The 13,941-nt window shown below is 44.3% G+C and overlaps 1 protein-coding gene across 1 annotated transcript in view; it reads right to left on the reverse strand.

Moving 5' to 3' along the window:
- SPOPL (speckle type BTB/POZ protein like) overlaps positions 1-13,238 on the reverse strand; it is a 42,703-nt gene extending 29,465 nt beyond the window's left edge. The window contains exons 1-4 of the mRNA XM_040358046.1: positions 12,843-13,238; positions 3,327-3,448; positions 3,072-3,223; positions 1,068-1,195 (exon numbers count right to left, since the gene is read on the reverse strand). Of these exons, the coding sequence (XP_040213980.1) occupies positions 1,068-1,195; positions 3,072-3,223; positions 3,327-3,448; positions 12,843-12,923 (483 nt within the window). The 5' untranslated portion in view covers positions 12,924-13,238. The remainder of the gene's footprint in view (positions 1-1,067; positions 1,196-3,071; positions 3,224-3,326; positions 3,449-12,842) is intronic.
- Between the last annotated feature and the right edge of the window lie 703 nt (positions 13,239-13,941).

Raw genomic sequence — 13,941 nt, forward strand, 5'->3', positions numbered from 1 at the left:
ATAAAATAGTGAATGTCCATAGCCTGGCCACAGTTTACTTTAACCACTTAAGGACCGGACCAATATGCTGCTAAATGACCCAAGGGGTTTTTACAATTCGGCACTGCGTCGCTTTAACAGACAATTGCGCGGTCGTGCGACGTGGCTCCCAAACAAAATTGGCGTCCTTTTTTCCCCACAAATAGAGCTTCCTTTTGGTGGTATTTGATCACCTCTGCGGTTTTTATTTTTTGCGCTATAAACAAAAATAGAGCGACAATTTTGAAAAAAATGCAATATTTTTTACTTTTTGCTATAATATCCCCCAAAAACATATATAAAAAAAAAATTTCCCTCAGTTTAGGCCGATACGTATTCTTCTACCTATTTTTGGTAAAAAAAAAAAAAAAAAAAAAAATCGCAATAAGCGTTTATCGATTGGTTTGCGCAAAATTTATAGCGTTTACAAAATAGGGGATAGTTTTATTTTTTATTTTTTTTACTACTAATGGCGGCGATCAGTGATTTTTTTTGTGACTGCGACATTATGGCGGACACTTCGGACAAATTTGACACATTTTTGGGACCATTGTCATTTTCACAGCAAAAAATGCATTTAAATTGCATTCTTTATTGTGAAAATGACAGTTGCAGTTTGGGAATTAACCACAGGGGGCGCTGTAGGAGTTATGTTTCACCTAGTGTGTCTTTACAACTGTAGGGGGGTGTGGCTGTAGGACTGACGTCATCGATCGAGTCTCCCTATAAAAAGGGATCACTCAATCGATGCAGCCACCACAGTGAAGCACGGTGAAGCCGTGTTTACATACGGCTCTCCCCGTTCTTCAGCTCCAGGGAGCGATCGCGATGGGGTGGCTATAAACGAATAGCCGCGCCGTCGTCCCGGATCGCTCCCCGCGGGAATCCGACCGCCGCATGTAGCGGGGGGGTCCCGATCTTTGGGCACAAAATGAGAGAAGAACTTCGTAAAAACTATAAAGTCTACTGAATTTTATTAGCCACGGAACCATTCCACACATTACAATTGCAAGCAGTGAAAACATTGAGGAAAGAAAAATTCCACCTACCTCACAGAACAAGGTAAGTTTATCATCCGGTAAGAGACCATTAGCTTCGTCAAGTAAAAAATCTCGCCGAATAAATTTCTTAAAGCCCCAGTCTTTGCCTTGAACAAACCGGTAAGCTCTTTGACTTTCTGAATAAAAAAAAATAAAAAAAATAAAAAATAAATAGAAGTGAATATTAAAGCTTTCATGAGTGCAAAGTACTGCAAGAAAAGCATTCAAAGAAGGGAAGAAAAAAAGGAGTGGTTTATCTAGGAGCAGGGTGGATTACAATTTATTTTTGATTTTTATTAAATTAAGTTATAATAAAATGCCTTTGGCGTAAAAATCTATCTAAAGATAGTTTTCTATTTAAGATAGATTAATAATTTAGTTTATTCAGCATGGAGTGGAGCTTCGTTATGTATCATGAGGCTGTATATTCTGCAATATTTACATTTTTGGCAAACTTATTCAATGAATCCAAGCTCTGCAAGCTGAGAAAATGAAAGTGAAACCTAAAGCAGCTTATAAACCTTGTGATCTTTCTGCACATAGCCTGAAGTGCTTTATTCTTCCCTTGAGGAGAAAAATGGCAGCAGGCCATAAAACAGACCCAGTTTTTTTAAATACCAAAGTTATGTCCGATATCTTCATACACAGTGGGGGAAATTTGATCCCCTGCAAATTTTCTAAGGTTGCCCACTTACAAATAAAATAAAGTGTTTAATTATCACAGGTGGACTTTTAATGATAAAAACACAATATCAGCCCAAAAAAATCCAGAAAAAACATGATACAAAATGTTATGAATTGCAGTTTAGTGAGTAAAATAAGTATTTGATCCCCTACCAACCAACAATTCTGGATTCCACAGACTGGCTACAGCAGGGGTAGGCAACCTGTGGCCCTCCAGCTGTTGTGGAACTACATTTCCCATGAGGCATTGCAAGGCTGGCAGTTACAATGACTCCCAAATGCATGATGGGACTTGTAGTCCTGCAACAGCTGGAGGGCTCCAGTAAGTAGTACACAGATTAAGCCTGTCACTTTAGGAAGGTGCTCCTAACCACAACTCGTATATATATATATATATATACACACACACACACACACACACACACACACACACACACACACACACACACACACACACATATATATATATATATATATCCCGCTTTTAAGTACACAACTGGGTTTATTTACTATCGTTGGAAAGTGCAAAATCGGGCTCACTTCTGCATAGAAACCAATGAGATTCCAGGTTTTATTACCAGGCTTAATTGAACAAGCTGGGGTAAGAAGCTCATTGGTTTCTATGCAGAAGTGAGCCCGATTTTGCACTTTCCAGCAATAGTAAATAAACCCCATTATGTACTTAAAAGCGGGAGATATATATATAAAAAAAAACACAACAACACAACACCTGTCCACAGAATCTCTTTCTTCTATTCCAACCTTGCCATCATGGGCAATACCAAAGAGGTGTCAAAGGACATCAGGGACAAGATTGTAGACTTGCACAAGGCTGGAATGGGCTACAAGACCATCAGCAAGAAGCTTGGTGAGGAGACAACTGATCGAGTGATTACTTGCAAATGGAAGAAATATAAAATAACCATCAGTCGCCCTCTGGAGAGCCATGCAAGATTTCACCTCATAGGGCAAGGATGAATATGAGAACAGAGGGATCAGCCCAGAACTACACAGTTGGGACCACAGTCACCAAGCCATCCATCGGTAACACAATACGCCGCTATGGATTGAAATCCTGCAGCAACCACAAGGTCCGCCTCAAGAAGACACATGTACAGCCCATCTGAAGTTTGTCAATGAACATCCAAATGATTCAGAGAAGGATTGGGAGAAGGTGCTGTGGTCAGACGAGACCAAAATTTTACTTTTTGGCATCAACGAAATCAGTACTAAAATATGTAAATGTCATTCTGTTCCGGTGTTGTGTTTGCAAATGATGAGACCCCGTTGGTACAACATACAATCCTTCAGACATCAGCAACAACTCACCCATGGCTTTTGTTTCTTCCCTTTTTGCATTTAATAGAGAAAATTTAAACTTTGCTCGAACTTCACTCTTCGGACAGCTAACCAGTAGCAGGTATAAAGATAGGTAATCCTTGCTCTCATCATCCAGCCCTTTGGGGTTCACCCGCAAACACCTAGAAAAGGAGGAACGTTTTTTATTTATATACATTAATACAAGACTGACAGAGAGGAAGAAAACATGCGCTTCCCATAATACGGTGAAAGAAAGCCGCTTACCATTTCATCTTATCATTTGGCCCCGAAGAGAAAGTAGAACTTTTTAAAACTTCTCCCATTTCTTCTCGGCAAAAACTAAAATTATTTATGGTCCACATATAGGAAAACTTCACTACTTTAACCTGATGGAAAGAAAACAAAAACAAAAAAAACCTCACTAATAATCTAACATTAAATGAAAAAAGTGATCTGTAAACAATGAGGGACAGAAAACTGTAGGGGATGTGGAGAAGAAACACACATGGAAAGAGAAAAACATAAAAGCTGCTTTAGCAAAAGACAAAGGGGATTTCCTTTTCGGCAAGAGAATGGAAAACCTTCATCTGTGGGCCAAAACAAATGGGTCTCGGAGGGCGATGTACAGAAAAATGGGACAACAAATTAAACCAGAACTCTAAGGGCCAGATTCATAAAAGATACGCCGGCGTATCTCCTGATACGCCGTCGTATCTCTGAGATACGAAGGTCGTATTTATGCGCCCGATTCATAGAATCAGTTACGCATAGATGTCCCTAAGATCCGACAGGTGTAAGTGACTTACACGTCAGATCTTAGGCTGCAATTCTAGGCCCGCCGGTAGGTGGCGATTCCATTGCGGTCGGCGTAGAATATGCAAATGATTAGTTACGCCGATTAACGAACGTACGCTTTGCCCGTCGCTGTAAATTTACGTAGTTTCCGTAGACATACGCGGCGTAAAACTAAACCAGCCCTCTAGGTGGTCTAGCCAAAGTATGGCCGTCGTCCCCGCGTCGAAATTTGAAATTTCACGTTGTTTGCGTAAGTCGCCCGTGAATGGCGCTGGACGCCATTTACATTAACGTCGAAACCAATGACGTCCTTGCGACGTCATTTAGCGCAATGCACGTCGGGAAATTTTCGGGACGGAGCATGTGCAGTACGTTCGGCGCGGGAACGCGCCTAATTTAAATGGTCCCCGCCCCATTTGAATTAGGCGGGCTTGCACCGGGCGGATTTACGCTACGCCGCCGCAAGTTTACAGGAAAGTGCTTTGTGAATCAAGCACTTGCGCTGAAACGTTGCGGCGGTGTAACGTAAATGAGTTGCGCAACGCCGCAGCGCAGGTACATGAATCTGGCCCCAAGAATGTTGTCGCCCCCCCCCCCCCCATCCTAAGGTACCTCCAATTAACACACCTGCAACAACCCCAAGTGTTCTTGGCGGTCCGCAACTGTTTCTAACAGAAGCAGAATTCTTTCTAGACTGAGTGACACTCATATAATGGAATGTAAGCCCTGCCCTCCTAAGGGGGCCATGAAAATTACCCTCTTCACTACCCGGTCATTTTTTGCCATTCAGCACTATGCTACATTCACTGGTTATGCAACCCTGTACACAAGTTTTTTTTTTTTCTTTTTAGAACTATTAGTGGCATTTGCACATTCCAGCCTTGTGTAGATCTACAATCTTGTCCCCAAAATCCTTGGACAGCTCTTTGGTCTTGGCCATGGTGGAGAGATCGGAATCTGATCGATTACTTCTGTGGACAGGTGTCTTTTATACAGGTAACAAGCTCAGATTAGGAGATTAACCACTTAACCCCCGAACCATTTTGTAGCTAAAGGACCTGGCCACTTTTTGCGATTCGGCACGTCGTCGCTTTAACTGACAATTGCGCGGTCGTGCGACATGGCTTCCAAACAAAAAGGATGTCCTTTTTACCCCCACAATAAGAGCTTTCTTTTGGTGGTATTTGATCGCCTCTGCAGTTTTTATTTTTTGAGCTCTAAACAAAAATAGAGCAAAAATATTGAAAAAAAATTCAATATTTTTTACTTTTTGTGATAATAAATATCCCCCAAAAAAAAAAAAAAAAAATGTTTTCCTCGGTTTAGGCCGATACGTATTCTTCTACATATTTTTGGTTAAAAATTAGTTTATCAGTTTAAAAATTTGTTTATTGATTGGTTTGCGCAAAAGTTATAGTGTCTACAAAATAGGGGATAGTTTTATAGCATTTTTATTAATATTTTTTTTTATATACTAGTAATGGTGGCGATCTGCGATTTTTAGCGTGACTGCGACATTCTGGCGGACACATCAGACACTTTTGACACATTTTTGGGACCATTGTCATTTTTACAGCGATCAGTGCTATAAATGCACCGGTTACTGTGAAAGTGACACTGGCAGTGAAGGGGTTAACCACTAGGTGGTGCTGTAGGGGTTAAAGGGGGTTGTAAAGGTAAATGTTTTTTCACCTTAATGCATCCTATGCATTAAGGTGAAAAAACATCTGACGGTACCGCCCCCCCCGGAACCCCCGTTTTACTTACCTGACCCCTCGAAAGTCCCGCGCGCGTCCACGTGATCCTCTTAGGTTCCCAGCCTGGCCGTTGATTTGCTAGGCTGGACGGATTGATAGCAGCGCAGCCATTGGCTGGCGCTGCTGTCAATCACAGTGGATGACGCGGCACGCCGGGGGGGGCGGGGCTGAGTGATACAGTCAGCGACTATGCCCGCTGCTGTATCACGGGAGCGCACTCGCAAAAGCTTTCCACCATGCAAGCTCGCTTGCATGAAGGTGGAAAGCTTTTGCGAGGAGGAGCCGAGACAGCTGCCGAGGGACCCTAGAAGACACGGTACGGGGACACTCTTTGCAAAACGAGCTGCACAGTGCAGGTAAGTATAACATGTTTTTTTTGTTTTTCTTTTATAAATAACAAAGTTTGCCTTTAGTGTTCCTTTAAGTCTTCCCTAGGGAGTGATTTACTGTAGGGGGGCATGGCTTGCTGTGACACGTCACTGATTGCCTTCCAGATGACAGGGAACACGATCAGTGACACTAGGCAGAATGGGGAGATGTTTTGTTTACACTAACATCTCCCCGTTCTATCCCTCCATGAGATGATCGCGGCGGGCGGATAAGGGAGTGCTCCTAATCTCAGCTTGTTACCTGTATAGAAGACACCTGGGAGCCAGAAGTACTTGTACTCGGGGCAAATGCTCTGATGCTTCACCCCGATACCTAGGCAATCAGGGCGATTACTGCTGACTGTCACCATATACTCCTCCAGCCCCCTTCATTCTGCTGCTGTCCTCCTGTCCATTCACATAACTGAAACATTGTAAACTTCTCTCCATTTATTTTCAGCGCAGCTGAGGCTGCCGAGAAAGGGACTGGGGAATCTCTATCCTCAGTCCTTTTCCCTGTCTCAAAGGGGAGATTTCAGGTCTGTTAAGACCCTTGATATCTCAAAGCCCCCCAACAGGGCTGATAAAAAAGAAATTGCAATAAATAAAAAATGTAATGGAAAAAAAAAAACACTGACACTGTCCATCGCCACCTTAAAAAAAAAGCAATGGAAAAAATAAATATAAATTGTAAAAAAAAAAAAATTTAAAAATACTGACACATGTGCCACTGTCACATGAGATTAAATAAATCGGTATTGGCGAGTACTTGAAAAAAAAAAAAAAAATAATGTATCAGTACAGTCTTAAAAAAGTGGAATCGGGACAATCCTAATAATATTAATAATATAATATTATTATTATCATTATAATAAAAAAAGTTAGTTTTTTTTAATTTTCCGCTATAAACCATTTTTATACTAGCATTGGCGGCAATCAATTGGACTGCGATAGCGCAGCGGGCTATCTGACATTAAGCCCAGGTTCACACTGGGCTGCGGGAATGAAGCCGTGCGAGTTCAGCTTGCATGATTTCACTCCCGCTTGTCAGTCCCGATTTTGGCCGCGATTACAGAGACATCTGTGCAGGTTTCGCAAAAAGTAATACAGAAACTACTTTTTGAAATTGAGTTGTGCCGCAGGTGCTACTGATTTTTTTGGGCCCCACAATAATTGTGCAAAATGTTCATTATATTGCTTTTTTCACAAAAAATACACTAAGACCCCTTTCACACTGGAAAGTTTTTCATGCGCTTTAGCGCTAAAAATAGCGCCTGAAAAAAAGCTCACACTGCGCTGGCAGGGTGTCAAAAAAAGTCCTGCCAGTAGCTTCTTTGGAGTGCTTTAGGTGCAGCGAATACACGGCTCCTAAAGCGCCCCTGCCCATTGAAATTAATGGGCAGCACTGTTGAACCGCCACTTTGAACCCTTAATTACTAGCGGGGGTTAAAAGCGCTGAAAGTGGCTGAAAAGCGACACTTTACCACCGACGCTCATAAACAGAATATTGCACATAAACAGAATGTAACTTACAAAATTCCTGCTAAATTAGTACTAAAGCATTGTTCACATGTGGCATACTAAAGTGTATGCCCGTGGAGGGCCACGTTTACCCGCTCAAGTGTTCTGTGCAACCCCCGTACAGGCAGTGCCATTTATGGGAATTGGGATGCAACGGCTGCACAGGCATAGCTGCTGTTCCCAATCTGACATCGGTGTGGGTACATGACCCTGATCGCAGACAGTGTGAGCTCTGGGACATGCATGGATGTAAAATTGGGAGCAACGGCCCTGCGCATGCAAGAGCTACATCCCAAATGGCATCAATGGGATTGCCTGCACAGAGATGCATCCCTGCAAAGGTACGCTGTTTATGCCCTGTGTGAACAAGGCCTTAGGCAGTGGGAAGCTCTCTTCCAAGGGGGTTAGCTTGCGGGCGCGTTCCCGTGTGATACAGTGGCAGCCATAGCCACCAAGTGTATCACTCGGCCCCGATTTGATTTGATTGACCGCAGCGGGAGCCAATGGCTGCACTGCTATCAATCTCCAATGAAGAGCCGCCTCAAGCTGGGGGTAAGCATCGCGCCCACAGATTTTTGTGGCTCAAGTAAGTAAAAACGGGGGTGGGGGGGGGGGCTGGGGGGCCCGAGAGTGCAAGGTGTTTTTTAACCTTAATGTATAGGATGCATTAAAGCGGTTATAAACCCTTTTTTTTGTTACTTCTACCTATAGGTAAGCCTAGAATAAGGCTTACCTATAGGTAGTGGAAATATCTCCAAAACATGCGCCATTTAGAAGATATTTCACTTGTAATCCGCCACAAATGTTCACGGCGCATGCGCGAGGAAGAAAAGAGCTTCGTGACGTTTCTTCCCTAGCTTGTGCCATTATCGTGTGCATGCGCGGGAATGACGTCACGCGGCTCCGGCGAATCACAGAGCCGGAGTCCGTGGCCCGGAAGGAAGAGGGGCGAGAAGATGGACGCAGGCAAGTGTCAAATCGGACACTTGAATAAGTCGCGTGTCTAGTGATGATACGCGTGGGGGAGGAGCCGAGTGACGCGACCATCCACCTGAGGAGATCGTCTAAGCACTGAGCGGCGTTCGTACTACTTTACAGCAGAGCCTAATGTGATCGAGGCTTCCGTGAGTGCAATCGCTGTATTGCATTGGTTTTCTTCCTTATTCATACGTTATTTGCACCATATCTGTGTTTTTCTCTTTTTTGCATGAGCGGCACTGTCCTGAAGTGAAAAGTTACATAGGAGAAAAGTCTGTAAACTTGGAACTATCCCATGAATATTGGACTGTGGTGTGTCTATTTTTTCCATGTGACAGAGGTTGTACTGACTTGCTGCAGTTGCCCATGAAGATTGCATGCTGGTCTTAATAGGGATTTATTCCTAGCACTTCACTGGCACTTTACTGGATGATTTATTATATTGTCTATTTTTTGCACTTGTGATCCCTTTTGTATTAAGGTTTACAAGGGGGTCTCTCTTCTTATGTAATTTTGTACGTAGAAATAAGTTATTATCAGCGCAACACACCTAATTTATCACAAGTGTCAAATCGGGCTTTCACACTGAGAAGCCTGGGCAGGAGTTTTTGCAGGCGGTATTTAGGCGCTATTTTTATCGCTGTACCACCTGAAAAACTCCTCAGTGTGAAGGGGGCCCAACACTAGAGCTGCACGATTCTGGCCAAAATGAGAATCACAATTGTTTTGCTTAGAATGAAGATCACGATTCTCATGGCGTAAAATCTTTTACATTTATACAAAAAAAAAAAAAAAAAAAAGGGGGGCTAACTTTACTGGCCATTTTTTTTTTTTTTTAATCCATTAAAGTAATTTTTTCCCAAAAAATTGCATTTAAAAAGACTGCTGCGCAAATACAGTGCAACATAAAATATTGCTACAACCGCCATTTTATTCTCTAGGGTCTCTACTAAAAAATTATATAATGCTTGGGGGTTCCAAGTAATTTTCTAGCAAAAAATAAATAAAAAAATAATGATTTTAACTTGAAAAGGTTTGGTGTTTAAAGGGGAGGTTCACCCTAAAAACTACTTTTTTTTATTACACTGCCCCCCCACATTACAATCCGATTAAGGCTCTTATTATTTTTTTGATGCTGTACATACCTTTGTACAGCATATTCACCCGTGGCATCCGGGTTGGCATCCCCGTCGCGTAAGCCGCGTCACGATTGGCGAAAGGAGCCGAACGGCGATGCGCAGTATAGCGCCGACTCGCCGTTCGGCTCCTTTCGCCAACTGTGACGCAGCTTACGCGACGGGGGGAGCTCGTTTTTGGGCAAAACGTCAATCACACACGTTAGGAACGCCCACTCCCGCGGGACTCGCAACCCGGATGCACGGGTGAATATGCTGTACAAAGGTATGTACAGCATCGAAAAAAAAATAATAGCCTTAATCGTATTGTAATGTGGGGGGCCAGTGTAATAAGAAAAAGTAGTTTTTAGGGTGAACCTCCCCTTTAAGTGGTTTAACGTTCCTAATTTACATACAGAAGTTTATTCCTTTGATGTAAAAGTCAATGTGATACAATGTTTAGACTTAACTTTCCACTGATAAAGAATGTTTTCAAAACTTGGCAGGCTGCCCAGACTTTGACTTTTGGCTGAGAGCAGAGAGGAAATTATTTTCATGTCAAAGATCGTGAAACCCTGTGTCAAGATCGCAACGGGAAAAAGATTGCGATAACGATTCTTGACAATTAATCGTGCAGCTCTACCTAACACACAGGTGCTTTATCTGCAACGTAGAGAGCGTCCTGACTCTCCTGTAGTCCAAGGGAGGGGGCGAGCACCACACTCCACACCAGGGGGAAAGCCTCGCATTACTGTGTTGAGTTACAGACAGAAGAACAGGAAGTGAGGATTTCTCAGAAGAAATAAGGACATATAAAAGCAAAATGGAAGGATGAGGTAAGTGAAGGAGGACTGCACTAAGGGAAAGGAAGCCATTTAGGGGGGAAAAAATTGTACCTTTACAACCCCTTTAATAAAAGAGGAGGAATCAGCGGGCTCCACCCGTGAGCTTACAATCTAGAGGGGACGTGCAAGCCATACAACAGGTGAGAACTGTGTGCAGATCAGTTGATGAAGAAAGTAAACGTGATAGGTGGAGATGGAATTGGCTTCCCTGAGGGGACGAGTATTCAGGGATCACCTAAGAAGACACATTAGGAGATAGTAAACCCCACTGGGGTGGAGTATTATTATCGCCCTAGTAGTAGGAGGAATATTAGTATATATTAGAATTAAATGAGAGTTTTTAGGGGGGTGTATTATGTTGGCAGTATTAGGGAGATGGGTTTAATATTACTATAGTATGATAAGCAGGCTCCCAGTAACTAGGTGTAGTAGTATTACAGTGAGTAGTAGACGGGGTCTTCCAGTCACCAGGCTGTAGTAGTATAGCAGGAGGTGTCTGGGGAATAGGATATCCGATTACCTGGGTTTATTATCATTCTAGTATGGGGTGTATAAGGAGGGTCTCCTCACAACCCGGGTGTAGTAGTAGAGTATGACATACAGGTTTCCTCATTACCTGAGTGGAGTATCAGCAGGGTGTATATGGAGTTTTTCCTAAGTATCCTAGGTGTAGTAGTAAAGTATATTTTGGGGGGGTATATGATATTGGGGGTCTCTCTATTACCTGGGTGTAGTAGTAGGGAAGTATATGGGGAGGGTCTCTCCATTACATGGGTGTAGTAGAGAAGTATAATATGAGGGGGGGGGGGCGCACCTTTACCTGGGTGTAGTAGTAGGGAAGTATGATATGGGGAGGGGGGGGGGTTCTCCATCACCTGGGTGTAGTAGAAGTATATGGGGGGGGTCTCCCCATTACCTGGGTGTAGTAGTAGGCAAGTATGGTATGGGGGGGGGGGGGTCCTCCCTAATACCTGGGTGTAGTAGTAGGGAAGTATATGGGGAGGGTCTCTCCATTACATGGGTGTAGTAGCTTAAAGTATAATGTGGGGATCTGCCCATATCATAGGTGTAGTAGTAAAGTATATTTTGGGGGTCTCCCCATTACCTGGATGTAGTAGTAGAGAAGTATAACGTGTGTGGGGGGGGGGGGGGGGTTCTTTTTACCTGGGTGTTGTAATAGAGAAGTACAATATTGGGGGGGTCTCCCCATTACCTGGGTGTAGTAGTGAAGTATATGGGGGGGAATTATATTGGGGGGTCTCCCCATTACCTGGGTGTAGTAGTAGAGAAGTACAATATTGGGGGGGTCTCCCCATTACCTGGGTGTAGTAGTGAAGTATATGGGGGGGAATTATATTGGGGGGTCTCCCCGTTACCTGGGTGTAGTAGTAGAGAAGTACAATATTGGGGGGGGGGTCTCCCCATTACCTGGGTGTAGTAGTAGAGAAGTACAATATTGGGGGGGTCTCCCCATTACCTAGGTGTAGTAGTAGTGAAGTATATGGGGGGGGGAATGATATTGGGAGGGGGTCTCTCCATTACCTGCGTGTAGTAGTAGTGAAGTATATGGGGGGGAATTATATTGGGGGGTCTCCCCATTTTCCTGGGTGTAGTAGTAGTGAAGTATATGGGGGGGAATTATATTGGGAGGTCTCCCCATTACCTGGGTGTAGTAGTAGAGAAGTGTATGGGGAAATGATATTGGGGGGGTCTCCCCATTACCTGGGTGTAGTAGTAGTGAAGTATATGGGGGGATTATATTGGGGGGTCTCCCCATTACCTGGGTGTAGTAGTAGAGAAGTACAATACTGGGGGGTCTCCCCATTACCTGGGTGTAGTAGTAGTAGAGAAGTACAATATTGGGGGGTCTCCCCATTACCTGGGTGTAGTAGAGAAGTGTATGGGGAAATATTGGGGGGGGGGGACTCCCCATTTTCCTGGGTGTAGTAGTAGTAGAGAAGTGTATGGGGAAATATTGGGGGGGGGGGTCTCCCCATTACCTGGGTGTAGTAGTAGAGAAGTACAATATTGGGGGGTCTCCCCATTACCTGGGTGTAGTAGAGAAGTGTATGGGGAAATATTGGGGGGGGGGGGGGACCCCCCATTTTCCTGGGTGTAGTAGTAGTAGAGAAGTGTATGGGGAAATATTGGGGGGGGGGGGACTCCCCATTTTCCTGGGTGTAGTAGTAGAGAAGTACAATATTGGGGGGGGTCTCCCCATTACCTGGGTGTAGTAGTAGAGAAGTGTATGGGGAAATGATATTGGGGGGGGGGTCTCCCCATTACCTGGGTGTAGTAGTAGAGAAGTACAATATTGGGGGGGGTCTCCCCATTACCTGGGTGTAGTAGTAGAGAAGTGTATGGGGAAATGATATTGGGGGGGGGGGGGGGTCCCCATTACCTGGGTGTAACACCAGCTCTCAGCCACAGGTCCTCCGGCCGCCACCGGAGCGGAGGGGGGCGCTGTGGACCCGACAGACATGGCGCCTCCTATCGGTGATCAGGCGCAGCACACACAGTCCTGGCTCTCTGCGCCGGGGGGCTCTCAGTCCCGACCCTCCATGGCTCCATGGGCAAGCCTCGGCACACGCGGGCTCCGGGAAGGTCACATATTGCAGTCGGGACGTGTCCGGCTACTTTCCGGCTTGTCCGCCGTTACTTCTTCCCAGCTGAGTACCGGCACCTCACAGAATTCTCCGTTCACTTCACGCATGCGCCGCTCAACTCTCGTCCCGCCGGGTCTCCCTGTTGACGCGAGATGTCAGAGCGCAGGCGCCCTGGGGGTGCATAGGGGGGTAGGGTCAGGCGGGGAACATGCGCACTGAAATAGAGGAGCTGTCAGAAAGTTGGCAATGTGCGCATGCGCGGAAGCTGCTGTCTAGTTTACAGTTGCAGCCGGAGTTTTATGGGCTGGTCATGTGCAACATGTTACTCTCAGTGAGGAGAAATCCTGCCCAATGATAATAGCCTATTAATACAATATAATGCCTATTAAATGTTTATGTGCTTTATTTTGTATTTAGCATCACTGGTACTGAAAAACTCCAATTATATTTTTTACAACTTCATGCAGGTGGGGGGCGGAGGTAAAGTGCTGCATTGTGTGTAATGGGTAGTTGGTGGCCTTGGTGATACACTATTTTACCAAAAGTATTGGGACGCCTGCCTTTACACGCACGTGAACTTTAATTGCATTTTGAATGACAATTGTGCGGTCATGCAATACTGTAACCAAACAACATATATATTATATAATTTTTTTCCCCACAAATAGAGCTTTCTTTTGGTGGTATTTTATCACCACTGGGTTTTTATTTTTTGCGCTACAAATAAAAAAAGACCCAAATTTTGGGGGAAAAAAAAGGTTTTCCTTGTTGCTGTTACAAAACTTTGTAAATACCGTATTTATCGGCGTATACCGCGCACTATTTTGCCCTGAAAATCAGGGCAAAATCGTGGGTGCGCAGTATACGCCGATACCCGATTTCCCGCCATGAGTT

This window comes from Rana temporaria, chromosome 6 (genome assembly GCF_905171775.1).
Source record: "Rana temporaria chromosome 6, aRanTem1.1, whole genome shotgun sequence".
NCBI lineage: Eukaryota > Metazoa > Chordata > Amphibia > Anura > Ranidae > Rana > Rana temporaria.